This window comes from Watersipora subatra, chromosome 2 (genome assembly GCF_963576615.1).
Source record: "Watersipora subatra chromosome 2, tzWatSuba1.1, whole genome shotgun sequence".
NCBI lineage: Eukaryota > Metazoa > Bryozoa > Gymnolaemata > Cheilostomatida > Watersiporidae > Watersipora > Watersipora subatra.
In genome coordinates this window covers 1,893,239-1,916,597 of record NC_088709.1, presented here as the reverse complement: position 1 = coordinate 1,916,597, position 23,359 = coordinate 1,893,239, and the positions used below count along the sequence as shown (strand labels likewise).

The 23,359-nt window shown below is 37.9% G+C and overlaps 1 protein-coding gene across 1 annotated transcript in view; it reads left to right on the top strand.

Annotated features, from left to right (window-relative positions):
• The window catches only part of LOC137386972 (importin-4-like), a 59,866-nt gene extending 41,827 nt beyond the window's left edge, over positions 1-18,039 (top strand). Inside the window, exons 18-25 of the mRNA XM_068073222.1 lie at positions 118-281; positions 1,052-1,248; positions 5,170-5,340; positions 5,427-5,638; positions 6,084-6,216; positions 10,664-10,771; positions 11,645-11,714; positions 17,658-18,039. Coding sequence (XP_067929323.1) covers positions 118-281; positions 1,052-1,248; positions 5,170-5,340; positions 5,427-5,638; positions 6,084-6,216; positions 10,664-10,771; positions 11,645-11,714; positions 17,658-17,785 — 1,183 coding nt within the window. The 3' untranslated portion in view covers positions 17,786-18,039. The remainder of the gene's footprint in view (positions 1-117; positions 282-1,051; positions 1,249-5,169; positions 5,341-5,426; positions 5,639-6,083; positions 6,217-10,663; positions 10,772-11,644; positions 11,715-17,657) is intronic.
• The last annotated feature ends 5,320 nt before the right edge of the window (positions 18,040-23,359 follow it).

The window sequence follows — 23,359 nt, the reverse complement described above, 5'->3', positions numbered from 1 at the left end:
TTTACTGTTTTATCAAATAGGTAGCATAGACAATTGTTTACAATGTATTTGCTGCCAGTTTTCTGAATGGCTTTATGAATGCGCTATAGCAGCGTTTGGTGAACCCTTTCTCTGTAGTGAACAGTTTATGCCGTACATGGATGAGTGCTACAAGGAAGCCCTTAAGCTATCAGAGTACGGCTCGTCAGAAGTCTCCAAGAGCTGCCACAAGGCGCTGGCCAATTTTGCTATAGCTGTTCATGACTACAATCGGAAGATGGCGGATGAACTCAGTGCCAGAGGTACTAACTTGTGCATACCAAGCATTTTCAGTACATAAAACATGTAGAATGACATATAACAGTACTGTATGTATACAGTTTTCCTTCAGTAGATATATTGTATGTATACAGTTCTTCTTTGGTACATTCAATGTACATTCAATGTACGTATGTATACAGTTCTCTTTCAGTATAGATACGCTGTATCTATACTGTTCTCCTTCAGTATACACACTGTACGTATGCATTTCTCTTTTCCATAGGTTGGCTCTAAGAACAGTGAAGACTGGTTCTTACTTAACCTTTATGATTTTAAAGTCACAGGTCCCAAGAAGGATAGTGCAAGCAGTAAGAGTGTTAAAAAGGAAGCAGACAATGCTCTCCTTGCTCCAATAACTCTATTGCTGGCCGCAATAGAGTTAACTCTTCCTAGAGAGTGACCGTTTTCAGCCACGAATAAATTAATCCGCGAATATGCATGAAATTTCAATTTTCGTGAAATATAACTCCGCGAATAAATTCATCCTGTTCGGTATATATAATGCAATTGTTTTAATGTTATATATACTTTCTGGAGTATTTATCATTAAGTTTTTGAGCTCCAGAATGGATAAAATGAAATACAATATATTTTATTATAATGATGTCCACTCCACCATATGACAGTTTTGGCCTACCAAACAGCTATCAGAATGTATGCTGAGGTTGGACTGTATAACCTCTGTTTATGCAGTTGAAAGTTTTTGAGGTTTTCTTTGGACCTACTTATTGATTGAAAACATTCTTTGCAGCTCTCAAAGCCATGCTGGAAGAGCTTGTGCCCAAATTTATAGACACAGTCGCACAGGATACAGACCGAAGTGCTGCCATGACAGCTCTGCACTGCATACAGGAGATGCTTGACAGCATTGGTGAATCTGTACTTCGTGTTAGCGAGGACACATTTACATCTATCATCTCGGTGGTCAAAAGTGTCTTGAGAGGAAAGGTTTGGTTTTATGCTTTTACTTGTCTAGTAGTAGAATGAAATATTAATAGTGATGATAGTAATAACAGTAATAATAGTAGTAGTAGTAATAATAATAGTAGTAGTAATAGTAATGATAATATTAACAGTAGCAATAGTAATAATAGTAGTAATAGTAACAACATAAACCTTTTTTTTGCAGAAATACTACTGAATTTAAAGAATATATCTAAAGTTTTTGCTTAGTATTACGTAAACAATTTTTTATAATGTATTGTCAAGTTGGTGCAAGTTCTCATATTCAATTTGAATAACGAGAGTGCTGTGTTAATCTTAAAATATTTTTTTTCTTTTGCTGCTTTTGGGAGAGAAAACGACGTATAGGGGTACAGTGCGCCCTTGGGATACGATTTTAATTAGTTCACGGATACTAAAGTTGTTGTATAGAAGACTATAGTAACCAAAGTAACTATATAATGCCTATAACTATATAATCCCCTGGTGAAATTCATCAAAATTTTATATAAGTACTGTACCTATTAAAAATTACTATGTAGTATGTTAACCTTAGTAACTATAGTTGCCTACGGTAACTTTAGTGTATTTAGTGGGTATGATCTGCAATAAATTGTAGCATTACAATGTACAACATGTATGTGCAGTAGCAGCAGTAAGTACCGTAGGGAGTCCTTACCGTCGAGACAGACGTATAACAAATAATTTGAATTTAACTTAAATGAATTTAGCTTAGTAAAAAGATACTTAAAGCTAAGTTTTAGTATGTATTTTACTGAACTTCAACTTTTTCATTGCTAAAATTTTATCACTTATTGGCTTCCGGCTCCTTTTCACTATAACTTTTAGCCGACCTCATTAAAACCTTTTTCACCCTAATTCGACAAGAAAGCCCAAGCGATGCTGTTCCCTAAAGCGGCCTCTCGTATACTTGACCATTTAATGGCCATCGACAGGAAAAATGAAATTTTCTTTACTTTACCTTTAGGGTTATTTGACTTGGCTGGTACATTTAAAGGGCAGAGCAGAGAGGAGGCGAAAAATGTATTAGTGCTAATTATGTTACTGTACACTTGAAAATAAATTTAATATCTAATAAAGTGGATTTTTGTTAGCAGGCTAAGGGAAGTTGTCTGATCCCTAGCCCTCTGTTTGAAGGCATCGCAACTCCAACTTTGCTACTGGTTTCAAAGGGAAAATTTTACCACTTTTCACACGAGGAATGCTGAACTGAGAGAAATCAGTCATCGTATCTCTTTCAGGCATTGTGAGAAGGTTTTCGGCAAACAGCATATCCGCATCTTTGTGATTTCGACATGAGTACATGAACTGCCAAATTTGAATTTCAAGCAAAATTTTTGTTGAACCCTTATGGTGAAGTGGGATTCGTATGACGAGGACGAAAAAACCGCCATGTTCCACTTCGTAAAGCGAACAAATCGTATAACAGGGACATCGTAACCCGAGCGCGCACTGTATATGTACACTCTGTACTTTTCAGAGCATAGAATGCTGTTAGTAGTACGTCTGACTACTTATCCATTATACATGTACATGTATATCTATATACACATATACAGTATATACATATATATATATATATATATATATATACACATATACAGTATATACATATATATATATATATATATATATATATATACACATATACAGTATATACATATATATATATATATATATATATATACACATATACAGTATATACATATATATATATATATATATGTATATACTGTATATGTGTATATATATATATATATATATATATATATATATATATATATATACATGTTTATGTATGTACATATGTTTGTATGTATGTATATGGATGTACTAGCCGAATGCCTGGCGTTGTGGGTATTATAAACAGCATGTAAACAATGGCAGGTAATGTAGTTGTCTGCCACTTGCCATTAGCCTGGCACATTGCCAATGGCTAATTTGAGTAAGCTATTATTGCTAAACTAGTATTGCTAAACTTACTAATGAGTGCCGTGAGAGCAAGCTTTAAGCCTGGTTCCCATATCGATTGCGATACTCCGGCGGTAACTTGCGCAGCAAAACGTTTGCGGCGTTAGGCTCAGTGGCATATGTTCACATACATTATAAGCTGCATCGCTAAACATAATCGCGTAATCAAATAAAATGCTCGCTAGCCACGCCGTTTCTATTATGGTGTACTATGCATTTCGAGAAGGTTTTGCCTGCGGTCTTTTGCGAAATTTGAGCATCGCAAAACTATTGCGATGCCGCCGGCAACTACCGGCGGTACCCGGTGCGTAGGTTCCCATTTCACCGCTAATAGCCTGCGGTGCTGTTGCCGGTGCTTTGCGACGTATATGGGAAGCAGGCTTAAGTGACGTTGCGCCGTAAGTAACGCAAAGCTCTATGCGTATTTTAATCAGATAAAGACTCATATTGCTCAATGAATCCACTACATTACACGTCGCCCAATGGGTTAGTTTATTGCCTGGTGAACAGGAGGTTCTCAGATAAAATCTTCTGTGATATGGATTCTTCATTGCTAGATACTAATCGCTATAGCTGGACAGATTGAGCGACAAACTATGAGATTTATTATATATATATTTGTATGTATATATACATTCAGAAGGCTGGATACATATATATATATATTTGTATGTCTATATACATTCAGAAGGCTGGATACATATATATATATTTGTATGTCTATATACATTCAGAAGGCTGGATACATATATATATATTTGTATGTCTATATACATTCAGAAGGCTGGATACATATATATATATATATTTGTATGTATATATACATTCAGAAGGCTGGATACATTTATATATATTTGTATGTATATATACATTCAGAGGGCTGGATACATATATATATATTTGTATGTATATATACATTCAGAAGGCTGGATACATATATATATATATTTGTATGTATATATACATTCAGAAGGCTGGATACATATATATATATATTTGTATGTATATATACATTCAGAAGGCTGGATACATATATATATATATTTGTATGTATATATACATTCAGAAGGCTGGATACATATATATATATTTGTATGTATATATACATTCAGAAGGCTGGATACATATGTATATATTTGTATGTATATATACATTCAGAAGGCTGGATACATATATATATATATTTGTATGTATATATACATTCAGAAGGCTGGATACATATGGTTTTCAAATATCGTTATCTAATTCTTTCATTATAATAACAATTCTTATTAGAATTATATCGCAAAAAACTGATACGACTCGTTTTTTGGTAGGTAATTGATGATTATGATGCAGATGAAGAATTACATGATACTAACTATAAGTTTCTAGATTATTTTGTGTCATGAAACGATGATGAATGTGTGCTTGATGGATATTATGCTACTGTAAATATTTTTACAAGTTTTTAAAATCGTTTGAATTTATATGGTTTTAGCCTGAAAAACGTGAAACAATTCTTTTCTATTTGGTGACATTTGATGTGTGTTGCCAGACATTTTTACGAGTGTCCTACTAAATATCATTGTGTTATAAGCATATTTAGATGTATTTGATAAAAGTTTAAAAACATTGGATCGTTGGACAAATTGCCCAGGGATACTGACACACATTGACAAGGGTGGCCAGGGTTCAAAGGGTTAAAACCTCTAATGCAAAATATAGCCTTGTTACGTGCACGATGATGAATATGCAGTACATTGTAGCATATCATTAATCCTTCATCTTTGAAGGTTTCTTTTTCAGGCTGGCACCTTTTCAAGCTGGCACCTTTTCAAGCTGGCACCTTTTCAGGCTGGCATCTTTTTTTCAACAAAGGATAAGCAGAAGTGCAGTTGACTGGATAATTATTTAGTCTAGCCATTGCATTGAGTTCAAATGTCTTTATGCCAGACAGCCTGCCAGGATGAGGATGAAGATGATGAGGATGAGGAACAAGCTGAATACGATACATTCTTATTGGAATATGCTGTTGGCACGCTGCCCCTACTCGCTCGTATAGTTGGCACCGAAATCTTCACTCCTTACTTCGCTGACTTCCTCCCTCATCTTCTTAAAAAATGCGTAAGTCTTATTTTTAAATGGGCTTGCTAGAGTTCCATGTACATCTGTCTGTTGATATGTCTGCAAGAACGCTTTTCTGATTTCAGAAGGCCAGTTGCACGGAGACTGAGAGATCGTATGCCATAGGAACCATAGCCGAATGTTTAGACATGATGGGTGGCGATTGCGCTGTTCCCTATCTGGACCGACTCCCTTCTATCTTCATTTCCGGAATGACTGATTCGGATGACGAACTCAGGAATAACTCGGTTTTTGCTCTCGGAGTACTTGTGACAACCAGTGGTGGTCATCTCTCTGAGTATCCTTTATGAGCTCTTTGTCATCACATCACCTGTCTCTTTATGACTGTTTGCTCAGTCCGCAAATTGCTTAGAGTTGTTTAGTACATATTTGGCAGATTTTAATATAGGTAAACGTACTGTCATGTCTCTACTCTGAACAGATCAAGGTAGTATATCCTATTGATTGTACTGTCATGTCTCTACTCTGAACAGATCAAGGTAGTATATTCTATTGATTGTACTTACATGTCTCTATTCTGAACAGATCAAGGTAGTATATTCTATTGAGTGTACTGTCATGTCTCTACTCTGAACAGATCAAGGTAGTATATTCTATTGAGTGTACTGTCATGTCTCTACTCTGAACAGATCAAGGTAGTATATCCTATTGAATGTACTGTCATGTCTCTATTGTGTTATCCATGCTCCTCTCAAGTGCTCCTCCTTAACAGTGCTCCCTAGTAAATATCCACTTCTATTGACTAACCTACATGAGCTAGTTGAAGGAGAGAAATCGGGGAGAGTGAGAGACAACATCTGTGCTGCCATGGCTAGAGTTCTTAGTGCTGGTCATTCACAGCTTCCTGTTCAAGAGGTACTACTTCGTTAGCACAACCAAATGTTTTTATCTTTATTGTTAAATGTTACTTTCTGTTACTTTCTTGTTATTTAGTGTTATATTTTTACTTTTCAATAAGCTGAATTTATATAGAAGCAAACCATAATTGATGCTGCGTGGGAGCTGCAATATTTTCTTATTTATTATTCGCCAACTGGTGTTTTTATTAGTTAAGATTTTTGTAAAGATAATTAGAGGGAAGACAATTTGTTATATCACAAAGTAACATATTCTTAAAATAATTGTTTATGAATTATACACACACTAACATATGTGCTGTTGGTCTGAACTGATGACCTCATAAAACTCCAGCTATAATTACTATCTTGAGCCGCTTGCAGTTTAGCAGTTTGCGTCGGTTGCAATGCTTCCAAGCTCAGCTCTTCAATTCCATATCCTCAAATAATTCTGGACTGTTGAGCCTTTTCAGATTAATTACAAATCATGTTATTTGTACCCAGAGTGTAATTCTTACAGCCAACGGGAAACACAAAACACAGAAGCCGTGGGTTTTTCCCTTTGAAACTCGTGTCAAGATTTATAACATCCAGTTTTTGAAATTTTCCTTAACGTTCATATCAACTTTATTCATGACTATTAATCAGCTGGTTTCATTGAGCCATCTCACGGAGGGTAGATCACGGAGGGTAGATCACGGAGGGTAGATCACGGAGGGTAGATCACGGAGGGTAGATCACGGAGGGTAGATCAAGGAAACCACATCTACATGTGAATGTAGTGTGGAAAGGTAGTTCCTTCAAGTAATATTAATAGGTAATCAACTCTCATTGCTGTTAAGCTATGAGTGCACCATGTATCATTACTCAGTGGTAGAATTTTGGTCCATTTTACCAGTTGGTGGCAAAGCATCTTATTCTTAACACACCATTCTGAAATTAGTACTGCGTGTGGCTGCTAACTTGTTTAATAATGTTTTAATTAAATGCGCTTAAATATGATAAGAAATAAATCTTTGATTGGCATTACCTTTTGGATATTTCCAACATTGATGTAAAATTCAGACAACTTCAGTCATACCTCGGTTTTCGAATGCTTCTGATCTCGACCAAATCACATTTTAAACAGAAAAGCTCGTCAATTTTATGCCCCAGGCTTCAACCAAAGATGTGTTACAATTGTTAAAAATAGAAGACAAAGTATGTTCCTACTGTGCTTTTACATCTCATACAATTGTTGAAATTAGGGTTTCCTTTTGGGAATATTTGATTCAGCATATGACAGTTTTAATATTCTAAGCAGCTCTCCGAACGAATTCAATTTGTAATCAGAGGTTTGACTAAGTATCACTTTCACCTAACCTTAAAATTTGGTAAAATGTATAATTTTGCTTCTTAGACAATGAACTTTGTATATAGTGCTAAACAGATGTCGTTATATTGTTATATGAACAGCGGTCCAGAGGAGACATTTCCAAATTTAGTTTTACACTACATCTTCACGATAATAACGCTAGTTTGTGATAAAAATGCTTTTTTGAGCTCATTTTTCTTGGCGTTCAGCCTATTAAACATCCTGTAACAAGCTACGAGCAATGTTAAATAGCTGATCTACCTTTGGGAAAAACTGAGATTATTTTGAAGGCTGAACTCAGAGAATAATGGGTTTTAAGACACCCATCTCTATCATTCTAGATCGGACTAAACATCCCCAACTTCCGTCTCTAAAAAACTAGGTTACGTCCCATATTCATGGGCGGAGCTTATTGTGTCGTTTGCGAGACCGATATTGAATCGCTGTAAAAAAGCTTCCATGACTTGGAAAGTTATTGGACCAATCTTTATTCTGAGTAAAAAATCCGAATCAGCGTGTCTGATTTACCTAGAAAAAAACAATGAAAACTGTTTGTGGCACTTATGCTTTAACATATTATTTTGTTACTAATTTTTAATATGTGCAGTACGCATATAAAATGTTGTTGATTTTACCAGGGGGTGTTTGAATTAGATAGTTACTATGTGTTTCAACACCCCTCCATACAAAATTTTTGCTTCACGATGTCAACACTGGAATGAATTATAATCGTATGACCAGGGTCCACTGTAATCATAATCCAACTTTATCTCTGCTATATTTGCCAACATGTCCCAGTCTAAAGCTGCGTTTACACATGCCAATTTTATGCTGATTATCTGGACGATTTGCCCACTGACCGAGAATCGCATTGTATGAAAAGAGCAAACAAGCCTGACACTTTTTGTACTGAGAGAAATTTTATCGGACTGTGAATGATTGGTGGACGGTTCTAGGCCAATTTTCAATTTGAGTAGCCAATGAAATCACTGTTCACAGCAAATATCACAGATTTTTATTTAAAGTGAACGCCCACATTTGTTTGTACGTTTGTGTACATGTTTTTTCATTGGGTTCAAACGCAAGTGATAATTATGTTGATAGCACCCTGAAGGATGCTATCAACATAATTATTGCTAGCCCTCAATTATTATAGCAGCAAACGGCATGATAATTGAAGCATCTGTTTCAATTATCATGCTGTTGCTATAATAATTGAAGTAGATGTTCATAGCAAAAGATTGTCCTCCCTGTAGCTATCACATTATTAGATCGTCCTCCCCATTACTAGTGATGAACTTGACAGTGTAAAATAATTGGTAAACTTGCTAAAAACGTCTACGAGAAACTTCGTAGGAAACAGCAAAATATAAATCTTGACTCACTAAAAACATGTCAGCTGAAGTTATCTGGCTCTGCAAATAAAAAATGGCGAAATTACCCACTGTCAATCCAAAGTCATCTTGAGGTGTGAACAGAAAAAATCGAGCCAACAGCTCCCATAAAATCGTTCAGAAATCGGCTGCAAAAGTTCGGTTTGCCAATCGGCTGTTGTGAATTCATTCTTTAGTCAGTGTTTGCTGTTTATTAAGCCTGGTTCCCATATCGATTGCAAGACTCCGGCGGTAATATTGCGCAGCAAAACGCTTGCGACGCTATGCTCGGCGGCTTATGTTCACACAGGGTTGGAAAAAACAACGGTTTTTATGGAAAAACCAGGTTTTTTTGGTTTAAACCGGTTTTTATGGTTTAAACCGGTTTTTTATGGTTTTTATAATTTTACCAAGGTTTTTGCAATTTTAAGTCTAATTAACATCACTTACTATAGCTGCATGATTGAGTACTGAACATACATATGTGGAATCATCTGTTAAAGATGGTACTGTGGGAGTTGTTATGGGGAAAAAGAGAGAAAACATGGAAATTTCAGAATGAGTCTTTAATCAAACATGATTGATGAAATACAGAGCAGAAATCTTATCACATAAAGTGAATATTTTACATACAGCTCTATGTATAAGTACATGTAGGAACGTTAATCACAGTGATTAGTCTGTGGTAGTGCAGAGCATAATGCAGATGCATTGCTAGTGTTTGGGGCAGTGGCAGATGACTCAACTGCTATCACCTGAATATTAGCATCACTGTCTAAATTGGTGTTTTCAGCTTGACATTTTGCTACGTGAGCTTTAAGCCTATCTGCGTGACCTCGCATTACGACAGCACACATATTACATTTTGCCTTAAAACCTTTGTCTTTCAAAACACAACAAACTTGATAAACTGATTTCTAACAATCCAAAAACTTTGGCTAGTGCCCAATAAATCAAATATTAGTTTGCAAACTTGAAGCTTTTGCGCAAAGGAATTTTATTGTTTTAATTTCTAATTATAAGTAATCCTTTCTAACTGGCCAGACTTGAGAAAGTATTCATTCATTATTAGAGACGATGATTGGATTAGTATATTTCACATGGTTTTTATATTTCATCAGTAAAGAGATCATCAAATCACTTGATAAAACCAATTGAAAATGAAATCCACTAATTCATTATTGTGCTAGGATTTCATGTAGTTTCAACATGAGCTCTGCCATCAATTTACTACTGTGTCCTAAATAAACTTCCACAGCTGATAATTACATATAATTGCATTTCTACATTTCTGCATGTTTTTCACAAAAAATAATGGAAAAACCATAAAAACTGGTTTTTTCGGGCTGGTTTAAACCACTCGGTTTAAACCAAGCCAACCCTGTGTTCACATAAAGCTGCATTGCTAATAACGGCATAAAAACTTTTGCTCGCCGTACCGTTTCTATAATGCTGACCTTCATCTGTACAGTGCATTTCGGGAAGGTTTTTCCTGCGGTTCTTCGCGAAATTTGAACAACATTAAACTCTTGCGTTGCCACCGGCGCTCCTCATCGGTACCCGGCGCTTAGGTTCCCATTTCACCACTAATTGCCTGCGGTGCTGTTGCGGGTGCTTTGCGACGTATATGGGAACCAGGCTTTAGCTGCTGGAGGCTTCGTTCTACTTTTTCTAAGTACATTGACAAAATAAGAAATAGCTCGCAGCTCACTAAAACTAAAAATATCTCAAATCTTTAGGTGTTCTCCAGAATGCTGGACCTACTACCATTAACAGAGGACTTCGGTGAATATGAGACGTTGTGCCAGTGTCTCATCAACTGTCTTTACCCAAACTACAAACCTCTGGTGAGACTCACTATAGTTTAGGCTATTTATCTCGTTACAAATTTGTTATCAGTTAAGAGAGAGACCCGATCTTTTGACATGGGGAATATTCAAGGTAGCACGCATAACCATTAAGTGAAAGTTTGTAGTCGTAGTTGATGTCACATCGAGTAACAGATGGTTACAAGTGCTGGCTGTCTGTATCTTTTGAAATTCATTTTCTGTAGAGTTGCGTTTTATAAAAGCACTCTATTTAATATAGACGATTGCAGGTTGGGATTAACTAAAAGTAACTCTTTTTATTTGTTTTTCGAAGAGTGTTTGATGCTTGTGATTGAATCTATATTGCAAGAGATTATGATAAATATATTCTATCTCAATTGTATTTCTGGTTGCTCATTCTGCCCGTGCATATGCTGCTCATTTGGTGCGAAAGTGCTTATCAACGCCTGAACTTCTCACTTTTGTGGTGAGCTTATTGGTTGACATGACTTGTCACAGCGTGTCTTGTGCAGACATGTCTTTTAAAACTGATCACCCCCAAATGGGTACTGATCACCCCCGAATGGGTACTGACCACCCCCAAATGGGTACTGATCACGCCCCAAATGGGTGCTGACCACCCCCAAATGGGTGCTGACCACCCCCAAATGGGTGCTGACAACCCCCAAATGGGTACTGACCACCTCCAAATGGGTACTGACCACCCCCAAATGGGTACGAACCACCCCCAAACGGGTACTGACCCCCCCCCCCCAATGGGTACTGACCACCCCGCAAATGGGTACTGTATAACAATTTGTAAACTATGTTTTATATCTTCAGCCATTACACATACAAACCTCTAACTAGTCCTTAAAAACTAGGTTTGACAGATAAACTCACTTGTTACAGGTCGTTGAAGCCATGCCACAAGTATTTATGTTAGTTACAGACGCTCTGAAGACTGATAAGCTATCTTCCGGTATGTTGTGTTCGTTTGTTATGCTATTGTCTGGTCAGAAACTCATTCCATTATTTGTAGTAGTTAATCATGGGAATTGACGGTTTAGTATGCATATTATTGGTTTCTTCTTTGCAATACTCTATCTATAGTTTTTGCTACATCAAATCGGCCATTAGATGATATCAGGTAAAACATTACATGGTATGTGGTGTTTCAAAGGCCTGGCTACGGCTGGTTAGTGGCTACTAGCATTGGACTCTGGTGCAGCTGACTATAGGTAGTAGTTATGTTGTTAACTATAAGTGGTAGTAGTTCTGTTGTTAACTATGAGTAGTAGTAGTTCTGTTGTTAACTATGAGTAGTAGTAGTTCTGTTGTTAACTATAAGTAGTATTAGTTCTGTTATTAACTATAAGTAGTAGTAGTTCTGTTGTTAACTATAAGTAGTAGTAGTTCTGTTGTTAACTATAAGTAGTATTAGTTCTGTTATTAACTATAAGTAGTATTAGTTCTGTTATTAACTATAAGTAGTAGTTCTGTTGTTAACTATAAGTAGTAGTAGTTCTGTTGTTAACTATAAGTAGTAGTAGTTCTGTTGTTAACTATACCCTAGGACACTTATATTTCGCTAGTATTTAGTTTCGTGAGTAGCATACAGAGTAAAATTTCGCTGCAACTTAATTTCGCAACTCTGATGAGTGCGAAAATGTAATGATGTGAAAATAAATGCAGTGGAACAAACATAATTATATTTCTCAGGTTTGGTTCGCCGGTAAGAAAATTTTTTCATTTTGGGACTAATTTGTAATTGTGAACCGCAGGTAGAATTGTATGGCCGAGATCGATAATGCAATGTGATCGCTTGCTGCCATTTGTTTCTTGGACTACTGTAGAATGGAATTTAATTACGCTGAAAATTTTAACATTTTTGTCACAATTTAGCTTGTTTTTATATTAACGTATTTTAATTTTAACGATCAACGGTGTTGTGTATAAGTATTAATTTTAACGTTTTCCCAAACACTCAACTGCTGCTAATAATTGCTGAACATCTTTATTACAGTAATTACAAGTTGTATACAAATACATACATGATACAGCTGCTAGTAATACTACAGCTACAGATACTAGCACAGTGTGTAGTTATTATAACTTCTTCTCTTCCTTTTTTATTAGTGTTATTTATCAGAGCTAACTCTTTCTCTATTGCCTCATCTTCTGAACCATTACAAGTTATTGAAGAGGTGTCAGTGGTAAATCCAAACCTTTCCAGAGCCATGCTGCTTGTGTAGTACTGTGAGTGTCAGTGTGTCTTATTTTCTTTCAACACGCGGTGCTCACTGCATTGATTGATGTCCCCAACAAACGATAACGCTACTAATGCGTGTGCATTGACATCAAATTCCTATCATTATAAATCATTCTTAATGGGAAAACAATCATAATTAATTGCAAAATAATAACGTAATAAATTTTGACAGTCAAATTATTTTGTTGGATTATATTTTAACGGTGCTATAGTGGTCGTTAAAAACGTTAAAATAAATGTCGTTATAAAATTCCATTCTACAGTATCAATGAACAAAACTATTTAATTTCGCGTTTTGATATTCCGTGTTTTCTCTCGTTCGTTATGATAGTTTAGTTTCGCTCATGAAATTTTCGCGAGAGGATGACTCCGCGAAAACGCGAAAGTTAGATGAGGCGAATACATAAGTGTCCTAGGGTAAGTAGTAGTAGTTCTATTGTTAACTATAAGTAGTATTAGTTCTGTTGTTAACTATAAGTAGTAGTAGTTCTGTTGTTAACTATAAGTAGTAGTATTGTTGTTAGCTATAAGTACAGTCATGTGCAAAAGTATGGAGTCGCCCTGTGAATTTGCGTGAACTCAAAGTTCAATTTCAAATACAATAAAGAGAACAATTTCAAAAATAACAAAACAAGATATCATTTTAATTCTCACAGTCTAATCTACACGATGGTGCTATTTGAAACATAATTAGACAATTTGCTTCACTTGTGGGATTTCCTAAAGGACATGACACTCTCACTCAAATAAGTTTAGTACAGTGAAACTCGGATAACTCAAACTTCAAGGGACCGAGCAAAAGTGTTCGAATTATCAGAGCGTTCAAGTTATCAGAGCACTGTCACAAGTCCATGTATTTACTTATTTATTAGTAGATACATGTACACATACAAACTATAATATAAATCAAAAGCACAAATTACTTGTTTCACATTTAATGCTTCTAATGTAAAGCTTAAAACGTTTTTATCAAAAAGTATAGAGATTTTTCTATCACTTGAGATCGGTTTGTTGTTTGAGGTGATGTTATTGCCAGGACGTTTTTTAGATTGACATTGGCAAAACTTGATCGTTGCTGAAATGCTCAAAAGAAAAGACATCTTTTTCTTTTGAGCATTTTACCCGCGATCAATTTTGCCGATTTTTCTTGAAGTTTATGCAAAGATTACCTTACTTTACCTGGGATTCGTTAAGAGCAACACTCCGAGGCAGTTCAATTAAAATTTTTACGAGGTTTTACAGTACATTGTATATCACTCACGCTTTTTGAATGGATACTTATTGAATGTACACACGTATTCTGTGTTTAAGTCAAACGATGAATAGTTTTTTAGCTAAGACAACGTATACGTTTAATTACTTACAACAATCTTTAAGACGTTTTAAACATTCAACATTCCGACGTTGATTCAACACGGAATCAACGTCGGAAAACTATTCATCACGGGCTAGCCGGGTCACGCACCCAAAGATTTTCGCCACGCAAATACAAAACAAAAACAACATGCTGTTTTTGTTTTGTATGTGCGTGGCGAAAATCCTTGCGCGCGTGACCCGGCTAGCCCGAACTATTCATCGTATAGCAGGATAAATCGAATTTCACCAAACCTTTAGAAAAGTCGTTGACAAAAATATTTTGCCGATGGAGGTAATAACGACACTTATGAATTACGAAAAGTTGAGGTTTACCTCTATGGCTTGGAATAAAGTGATTTTCTCAAGCGATAGCAACCGTTTCGGTAGCCGTTGGGGAAAAAACAGTTCGTTATAACAGTGTTGAGTTCGAGTTATATAGAGCCATTTATCATTGCGTGGGAACGGACCAAGCAAATCCATTCGAGTTAACCATGTGTTCGCTATATCCGAGGGCGAGTTATCCATGTTTCACTGTATTTAATAATAATAGGAAGCGAGTACAATTAATTATCATAATTCAATCTCTCGAAGCCATTGTTTCAAAATCTTTGAAGTTTTGTTATTTTTGTGTACATAAGGATATAAAAGTAAGGATTTTTACCATTCTGTGCATTCGTTGTACAATATTTTCATTAGTAACATTCTCACTATGAAAACTACCGCAGAACAGCGAGCAACCATTATTTGACTTCATCAAGAAGGAATGTCTATGCGAGAAATTGCCAAAAGAGTTGGTTGTTCAAAAAACAGTGTCTGGTGTCATTCAGAGATTCTACAAGACTAGCAGTACTGAAGATAAACCACACTCTTATCGCCCAAAAAATAGGACTTGTAGAGAAGACAGAACTCCAGCGCGGATTTCCTTAACAGAACGTAAAAAGTCTAGCAGTGAACTAATCAGAGACTGGCAGGACACAAGCAATATCAAAGTGCGACCATCTACCGTTTGAAGACGCCTTATTGCTGCCAGGTTGAAGGGCTGTAAAGCAAGAAAGAAGCCAATGGTGACAGAGAAACAAAGGCACAATCGACTAAAGTGGGCATGCCAGCACAAGACATGGAGTGTGGACTAGCGGAAAGGAGCGATTTTCTCTGACGAATCTACCTTTTCTGTTTGAAGAAAACCAGGAGAAGTTTCAAGCCATGGTGTATTACTCCTACGGTAAAGCACGCTGCATCGGTGATGGTTTGGGGCTGTATGGCGGCATCAGGGGTTGGACGGGTCGACTTTGTACTTGGCATGATAAACAGAGAAAAATATATTAAAACCATGCAAAGTAATGTGTTACTAAGTTCTACGGCGTTGTTTAGTGAAGGTTCTACTGACTGGTGGTTCCAAGATGACAATTCCCTCTGTCACTGTGCCAAGAAAGTCAAAAAATGAATGCAACAAGAGAAAGTCGGCACAGTGCCATGGCCAGCTCAGAGCCCAGATCTGAATCCCTTGGAAACTGTGTGGCAGCATATAACAGCTATACTAAACAAAACTTAACCCAAGACTAAAAACGAGCTGATGGAGGGCCTCGTGAGAGCTTGGAACAGCGTAATTGAGCCATCAAAACCTGAAAAGTCGGTTGCATCAATGCCCAACCGGTGTTGTCTTGTCGCAGAGAACAAAGGCTGACCAATCAAGTACTGAGACTAACAGATTTCAGAAATCACCTCCACTCTCTTATAGAGAATATTTATACAACCAATGGCCTTTTTCAGGGCCACCAACTTGTTCAAAAAGTTGTTCACATTTGAAAATTATTTAGTAGATTGCATAAATCCATACATTAAACTTTAGAGGGCAGCCTGTTGTTTTAATTATTAATTTAGCAAGTTAATAATTAAAATAATCAGATAGAAGACACTCTCAGCATTAAAATGATACTAATATATTTGCTGTAGCTTTATTCTAAGCTGAGTAACAAAAGCTCGAAGTTTGAAATTGTAAATACTTAAGGGGCGGCTCCATACTTTTGCACATGACTGTAGTAGTAGTTCTATTGTTAGCTATAAGTAGTAGTAGTTTTGTTGTTAGCTCTAAGCAAAAGTAGTTCTGTTGTTAACTATAAGTAGTAATAGTTCTGTTGTTAACTATAAGTAGTAGTAGTTCTATTGTTTTCCTCGCTGGATTTCCCAATACCTTTATTGAAGTATTATCAGGATACTTATTATCTAATACGGATCAACAGTTTGTGATAGCAATAACATTTGTGCAGCTGTTTGCACTGCTATATTTTGCTTATGAAAAAATGTGACATGATAGTTATGAAAACACCCTCTGAAAATACTTTCAGTTCATGTCAAGACTCAAACTACAGAAAAATATTTCAGTTTAAAACTTTAACCAGATGTAATTAGCTAAAAATGGTAAAAGTGAAAATTTCTTTGTCTGTATATAAATAATTGTTTGTGTGATACCGTTGTTGTCATCATCTCTCGAAGGTAAATCTCAAATGAAACCAAACTGATAAAATGGAATCGAGATTATGTTCATGAGAATCAGCATTTTCACCTATTACACATGCCTTTACCAATGTAGACCCACATGTTTGTTTCGACATGACACATCGGCAACATGTTTCTGATATGTTACCGACTCGACTACGCAGTTGATATGTTTTGTCGTTGTGTGTGTGTAGCCAAGGTTTATGCTAGTATAGATGTTTGGCTCACCTTGCCCTACTGGTGCTCGCAGACACAGCATTTAGTAAGCTATTTGTCTATTCAAATCTAATAGATAAATTTACATGTATATTTGGATTTTGTTTCCCAACTGGATTGTTTACTGATAGCAGTTTATCGGCCTTCCTATCAAAGAAGCATCGCACGCCCTTTTCGCTAGCTGTTCCCTCTGCAAGATTTAGTAATATATATATTACTAAAACTAGTATAACTAATACTAGTTGTCTACATATATCTGTTGAGTGGGTGCAGTCCTCGGTTTAGCGGTATATTCACTATATTCTACTGTATGTCTTTGTTTCCCAACTGGATTGTTTACTGATAGCAGTTTATCGGCCTTCCTATCAAAGAAGCATCGCACGCCCTTTTCGCTAGCTGTTCCCTCTGCAAGATTTAGTAATATATATATTACTAAAACTAGTATAACTAATACTAGTTGTCTACAGATATCTGTTGAGTGGGCGCAGTCCTCGGTTTAGCGGTATATTCACTATATTCTACTGTATGTCTTTTGTGTTTTCAAGGGTTATGCTGTGGATATGTAGTAAAATATTGATCTTTTAGCTACCTCAGAGAAACTTGCTTTGATGCTGAGGGAACTGAAAGATGCAGAACCAGAGAGATTCCGAGGAGCTTTGGCTTCAGTACCACAAGACTCGCAGATTTGGTCTCTCTTTCCTCAAGGATGCTGATGGAACCTTGTTTCGTTACATCGTAGGAAGGCTTCTAATTTTTAGATCACGCCATGTGACCCATCAGGTGGTTTGCTGATAATACATGAGACTATCATACCAGTGCTGTGATTTCAATATTTTAAAGTTGCTCCTTGAAGCCATGCCCAAATGTTTCTTTGTGCGCTCATACAATTATCTAGTCACCCCATGTCAACAAAGCGTATCCACCCTGTTATGATTTATTCTTTGTTGAAATATAATTGCTACCAGCACATTGTTTAAGAATATTGCATAAGCAGCAATAGAAGACAGGAGTTTTAAGGTTGGTTCACACTATATAGGCGTTCATTGTCGATTATGTGAACCGTAAATCAATGGCATCGACGTAGCAACGCAGATTGTCGGGAAAGTTTGCAGCTGTCAAACTTTCCCGATATTTTGCCGAGCATCGACGACTGCCTCTACAATGTGAACTGTAATGGATTTATAGCATATATGTCTGCGATATGTTGGCCATTTTTGTTTGGCTGAGCATTTTGCCTTCTTCACGACAAACAACCGGTAGACTGAAATTACAAAATGATGAATCATGTTGTTTGCTAAGAACATTGGTCAGTTTGGTATTTCTGCTGACTCCGGAAATACAGAGTAAATAGCCTACACGTGAAAGGATAATGATTGGACCAAGTAAATAGAGACTTCAAGTTTATTGGTCTACCATTTATGTTTAGAAGATATAAAATAATGTGTTACCTTAATTTTACTCAGTCTTTTTTCTGCTCTTAACTGAATATCACTCTAAGTCTTATTCTATATTCCAGGTATGTCTTACTCTGAATTAGTAAATAAAAGTAATCATAACCTGTGAAATTAAGCTTGTTGTTATATCTATCAATTTAAATTGGGGGATAAGAGAATTTAGTCGCATGCTATGCTATTCTAGGCTTTAACGGCTTATTACCGAACAGCGTTGTTCTATCAAATCTGATTATCTCAGATATTGTTTTTGAGTTTGTACAACTTTCCATAGTCATCCTATCACTATGTCAAGTTGATTATCCTATGTCAATTGATTGTCTCAATTACATAGGACTACGTTATTGAAGTGGCAATTAATAACCAGAAAGTCATCCTTTTAGGGTTATGTGGCTACGCTAACACTGTTCGTCACAGTTTAGAGTAGTTATCTAGGCCTATTTAGATATTATGGTTAATATTAGTCTGACAGCATTTAAACTATAGCCCGAGAGTTTTTGAAGGTGTATTAATACGTAAGTATTAGAAGAAAAATCCTTCACACTGGTGGCAGCAGTGGGATTCTATATAGTTTATAATGCCCCCGCGTCATCAAGCGTCACCTGAATCAATGGCAACAGGAGGCGTAAATATGGACCAATTAGCTCAGGTTTTAGCTAACGTAAATTTAAATAGGCGAACAACGTTCAAGCTACCTAAGTGTGATGGTAGCGGAGATGTTGAATTGTATTTGCAGCAGTTCATTGATATTAGTGCTGCTAATCAATGGGAAGATCGAGCCGCCTTATTACATCTAAAATGCGCTTTGGAAGGGGTGGCTGCGGCTTGCAGTCGTGGGGAGACACTTAAAATCGCCTTTCAAGGTCTACGGGCTCATTTTGGCATTAGTCCAAGACAAGCTAGGGATAAACTAGGACAGTTAAGGTACGAGGGTAACTCATCGTTACACATACTAGGAACTGAGGTGGAGCGATTAGTTGATATTGCTTACCCAGCTGCCGGTCAGGAAGTACGAAACACCTTGGCCATTGACTCCTTCACCTGAGCATTAAATCATAATGTGCTTCAACGCCATTTGTTAGTGCTTCCAATTGAGTCAGTAGCTGATGCTGTGACAGCTGCTCAAGAGTATTTCCAAGTGAGAAATAACTTGGGGGGAAAAACCAAACATCACGTTGCTTCCGTAGAAGTGGATCAGGTTTCTTTCAAAAAGAAATCACCAATGGAGCAGGTGATGGAGAAAATGTTACAGCAAATGGAAACAAACGCAGAGGTTATGCAACAGCTTCTACAGCAAAAAATCCGCAGCTACAGGTAGATCCTCCGACCAGGCATCTAACAATGGATCGAGAACTGATTTGCCATGTTATGAGTGCGGGGGCCCTCACCTAAAAAGAAATTGTCCCACTTTGAAGACACAAACCTCAAAGGCGGGAAACATAGATGGTCCACAGCAGTAAGGCCTGCTGACTGGCAAAAAGGATAAGTCAAAAAGTCATGAATCTACCAATGCTTCTAAATCGACATCACCCCAAAATGGCAATGATTGTCTCTCGCCTTTGGTCATAGATGGGCCCAATAGGGAGTTACCTCGTTCATCACAGGTAACTGAACCTACACGTATCAACCCCAGTTACTTCCTCCCAGGGAAGGTGTCGGGCAGACCTGTTCATTTTTTGATAGACTCTGGTTGTACGTCTAATATCATACCACAGCATGTGTTTGAAAGAATATCTAAAGGAGTTAGAGATCAGCTGATGCCATATGAGTCTCAAGGAAGCCTCGCAGATGGTAGTCAGATGGGGATCTCAGGGACAATCGAGTTGTCAGGAAGACTCAGAGATATTGCTTTTGTGTCTGAATTCTTAGTATGCCCCTTCACCGAGGATGCGATACTAGGTATGCCATTTTTGGAAAACCATGCTTGTGTCATAGATTTTAGACTTCAGAGTTTAAAAATGAAAGGCAGAGAGCTGAAGTGCACTAATCGGTTCGGTGATTGACTGCATAACAAAGTTCAAGTGGTTCACAAAGTTACCATTCCATCCCATTCTGAAATGATAGTGAAGGGTAGACTATGTGGGAAAACGACAAACGAAGTTGGGGTAGTTGACAGATGGGAAGAGAATCCCAAGGCTGCTCCTGGGTTGTTGCTGGGAACATGCTTAGCAAAAGTAGGTGAGAAGTTGCAAGTCCCAATACGCTGCATTAATATAACACGAGCACCAATCGTGATAAATGCAGGTAGTTGCGTGAGGATGTTCCATGCGGTAGAGATTCCAAGCGATGGAGAGGTAGATGAACGTCAAATAACAAATGTGTTAAATGAAGGTAACAGTCAAACTGAAGATCATCTCTCAGTAGGCTCTATGCCTGAACATGTGTGCTCTGTATATCAGGAAGCAATAAAACTTTGCACTACTGACAGAGAAAGACGTAGTATTGGGAAGCTGCTAATGGAGTTTCAGGACATTTTCAGCAGGTCTGATGCTGATGTTGGCTGGACACATTTGATCAAGCACTCGATACCGGTTAAGCCAGGAACTCGGCCAATTAAGCAACCACCTCGGCGCCTCGGACCTGAAGGGGAAGCGGAAGTTGAGCGACAGGTAAAAGAACTATCGGAGCAGGAGCTCATCACCCCGTCCAATAGTGCTTGGAGTTCGCCAGCTGTCCTGGTGAAACGTAAAGATAGAAACTGGCGGTTTTGTATTGACTACCGCCAGTTGAATTCCGTCACAGAACAAGACTGTCATCCGTTGCCGCGGATAGATGAAAGTCTTGATGCATTGGCCGAGAGTAAGATATTCAACACCCTTGATTTGATATCCAGGTACTGGCAGCTTCCTTTAGATGAGGATGGACAGAACAAATCCTCATTTGTAACTCGAGATAGGCTGTGGAAGTCGACGGTGCTTCCGTTTGGGCTCACCTCTGCTCCTGCTTGCTTTAGTCGCTTGATGGAGCGCGTGATGAGGGGTCTTCACTGGAAAACCTTGCTTTTGTATCTCGACGATATTATTGTGTTCAGTGAGGATATTGATTCGCATATAGAGCGGTTAGCAGCTGTATTTGAGCGCCTACGGGCAGTGGGTCTGAAATTGAAGCCTTGTAAATGTGGTCTTTTTAAAGCCGAAGTTAAATACCTTGGTCACGTGGTGAGTGCAGATGGTGTAGCTACCAACCCCGAAAAGATAGTGGATGTGAAAGAGTGGCCTGTTCCAAAACGTGTGCGTGAGCTAAAGGCTTTCCTCGGAACAGCTGGCTATTACCGCCAGTATGTTTTAAATTTCTCAATTATTGCTAGTCCTTTGCATCGGATAACATCTACGTCTGCTTCATTTTGTTGGTCGCCTGAGTGTCAAAAATCATTCGGGACTTTGAAAGAAGTTCGGTGACTTCAGAAGTTCTCGAGTATCCAGACCCAAGCCTTTCGTTCATTTTGGACACAGATGCTAGTGCCGAAGGTATAGGGGGAGTTTTGTCCCAAGTTCAAAAGGGTAAAGAAAGAGTAATTTCGTATTATAGCAAGTCGTTCAGTCCTCCTGAACGAAACTATTGCGTAACTAGAAAGGAACTTCTTGCTGTTATCAAGTGTGTTAAACACTTTCGACCCTATCTGTATGGTTGTCAGTTCCTCGTCCGAACGGACCATGCATCATTGATATGGTTGGCTAGAAGGAAAGAGCCTTCGTGTCAGGTGGCTCGGTGGTTGGAAATCCTAGGAGAGTTTCAATACAATATTGAGCACCGGAAAGGCGGCCGTCATGGGAATGCGGATGGGTTGAGTCGGATGACTTGCTCGGATTGCAGACAATGCAAAAGAATAGAAACGCGAGATGGAGGTTCAACCAGAGCCGAGGTAGTTACAGAACTTCTGGTGGATCAGAATAGATCATCTCTATTTTCACCAAGTAGCATTGATCAGAGTACTGGATCATCTCCGGTACTATCACCTGGATCTTCGAAAATTGAATGGGAGAATACTGTTCTTAGAAATAGCGAACAAGGGGACAAAACAACTGAGGGCTCATCTCCCTCACACCCGGTAAAAACTGAGGAATCATCTCCCGCTGTTTTTACTATGACCTCTCCGTCTGTAGATGACAAAGTTGTGAGGTTACAAAAGCAGCAACCCAGTGATGTTGCCGACATTTACGAAGCAGTGGAAAGCGGGCGAGATATTCCACGAGAGAAACTGGAAAATGGTAGCAGGGAACTGCGAAGATTACATAGTTTATTACTTGCTCTGAAGATCATCAAAGGGAAGCTGGTATTGCAGATGAAGACAAACGGGCAAATGCGTAACTGTATTGTTTGCCCGACAACTGCCCGGAAAGCAGTTATATGGGAGACTCATCGTCTTACCCATAGTGGTATAATGCGAACTGCTCATCGCATTCGTATGCAATGGTTTTGGCCAGGCATGATGTCTGAAATTCGCAAGCATATTCGAACTTGTGAAACTTTCCAGCTAGCAAAACAGAGTACAGTTTCCAAATCTAGCAACCGCCAGAGGCTATACAGTGGTAGACCCTGGCAGAAAGTGGCCATAGATCTGGTAGGGCCACTTCCCGGACAGAACGGGGGAATCAATGGATCCTCGTCGTGACCGATCATTTTACACGATGGCAAGATGCTCTACCTCTCCCTGATGCTACTGCCCCAGTAGTAGCTGAAACATTGAACAATCGCATCTTCTGTTACCTGGGATTGCCAGAGCAAATACATTCTGATCAGGGTGCCCAAGTTCAGTCATCCCTGATGCTATAGCTAGGTCGGCTCTGGAAGGTGAAAAAAAGTAAAACCACCCCCTATCATCCACAAGGAAATAGC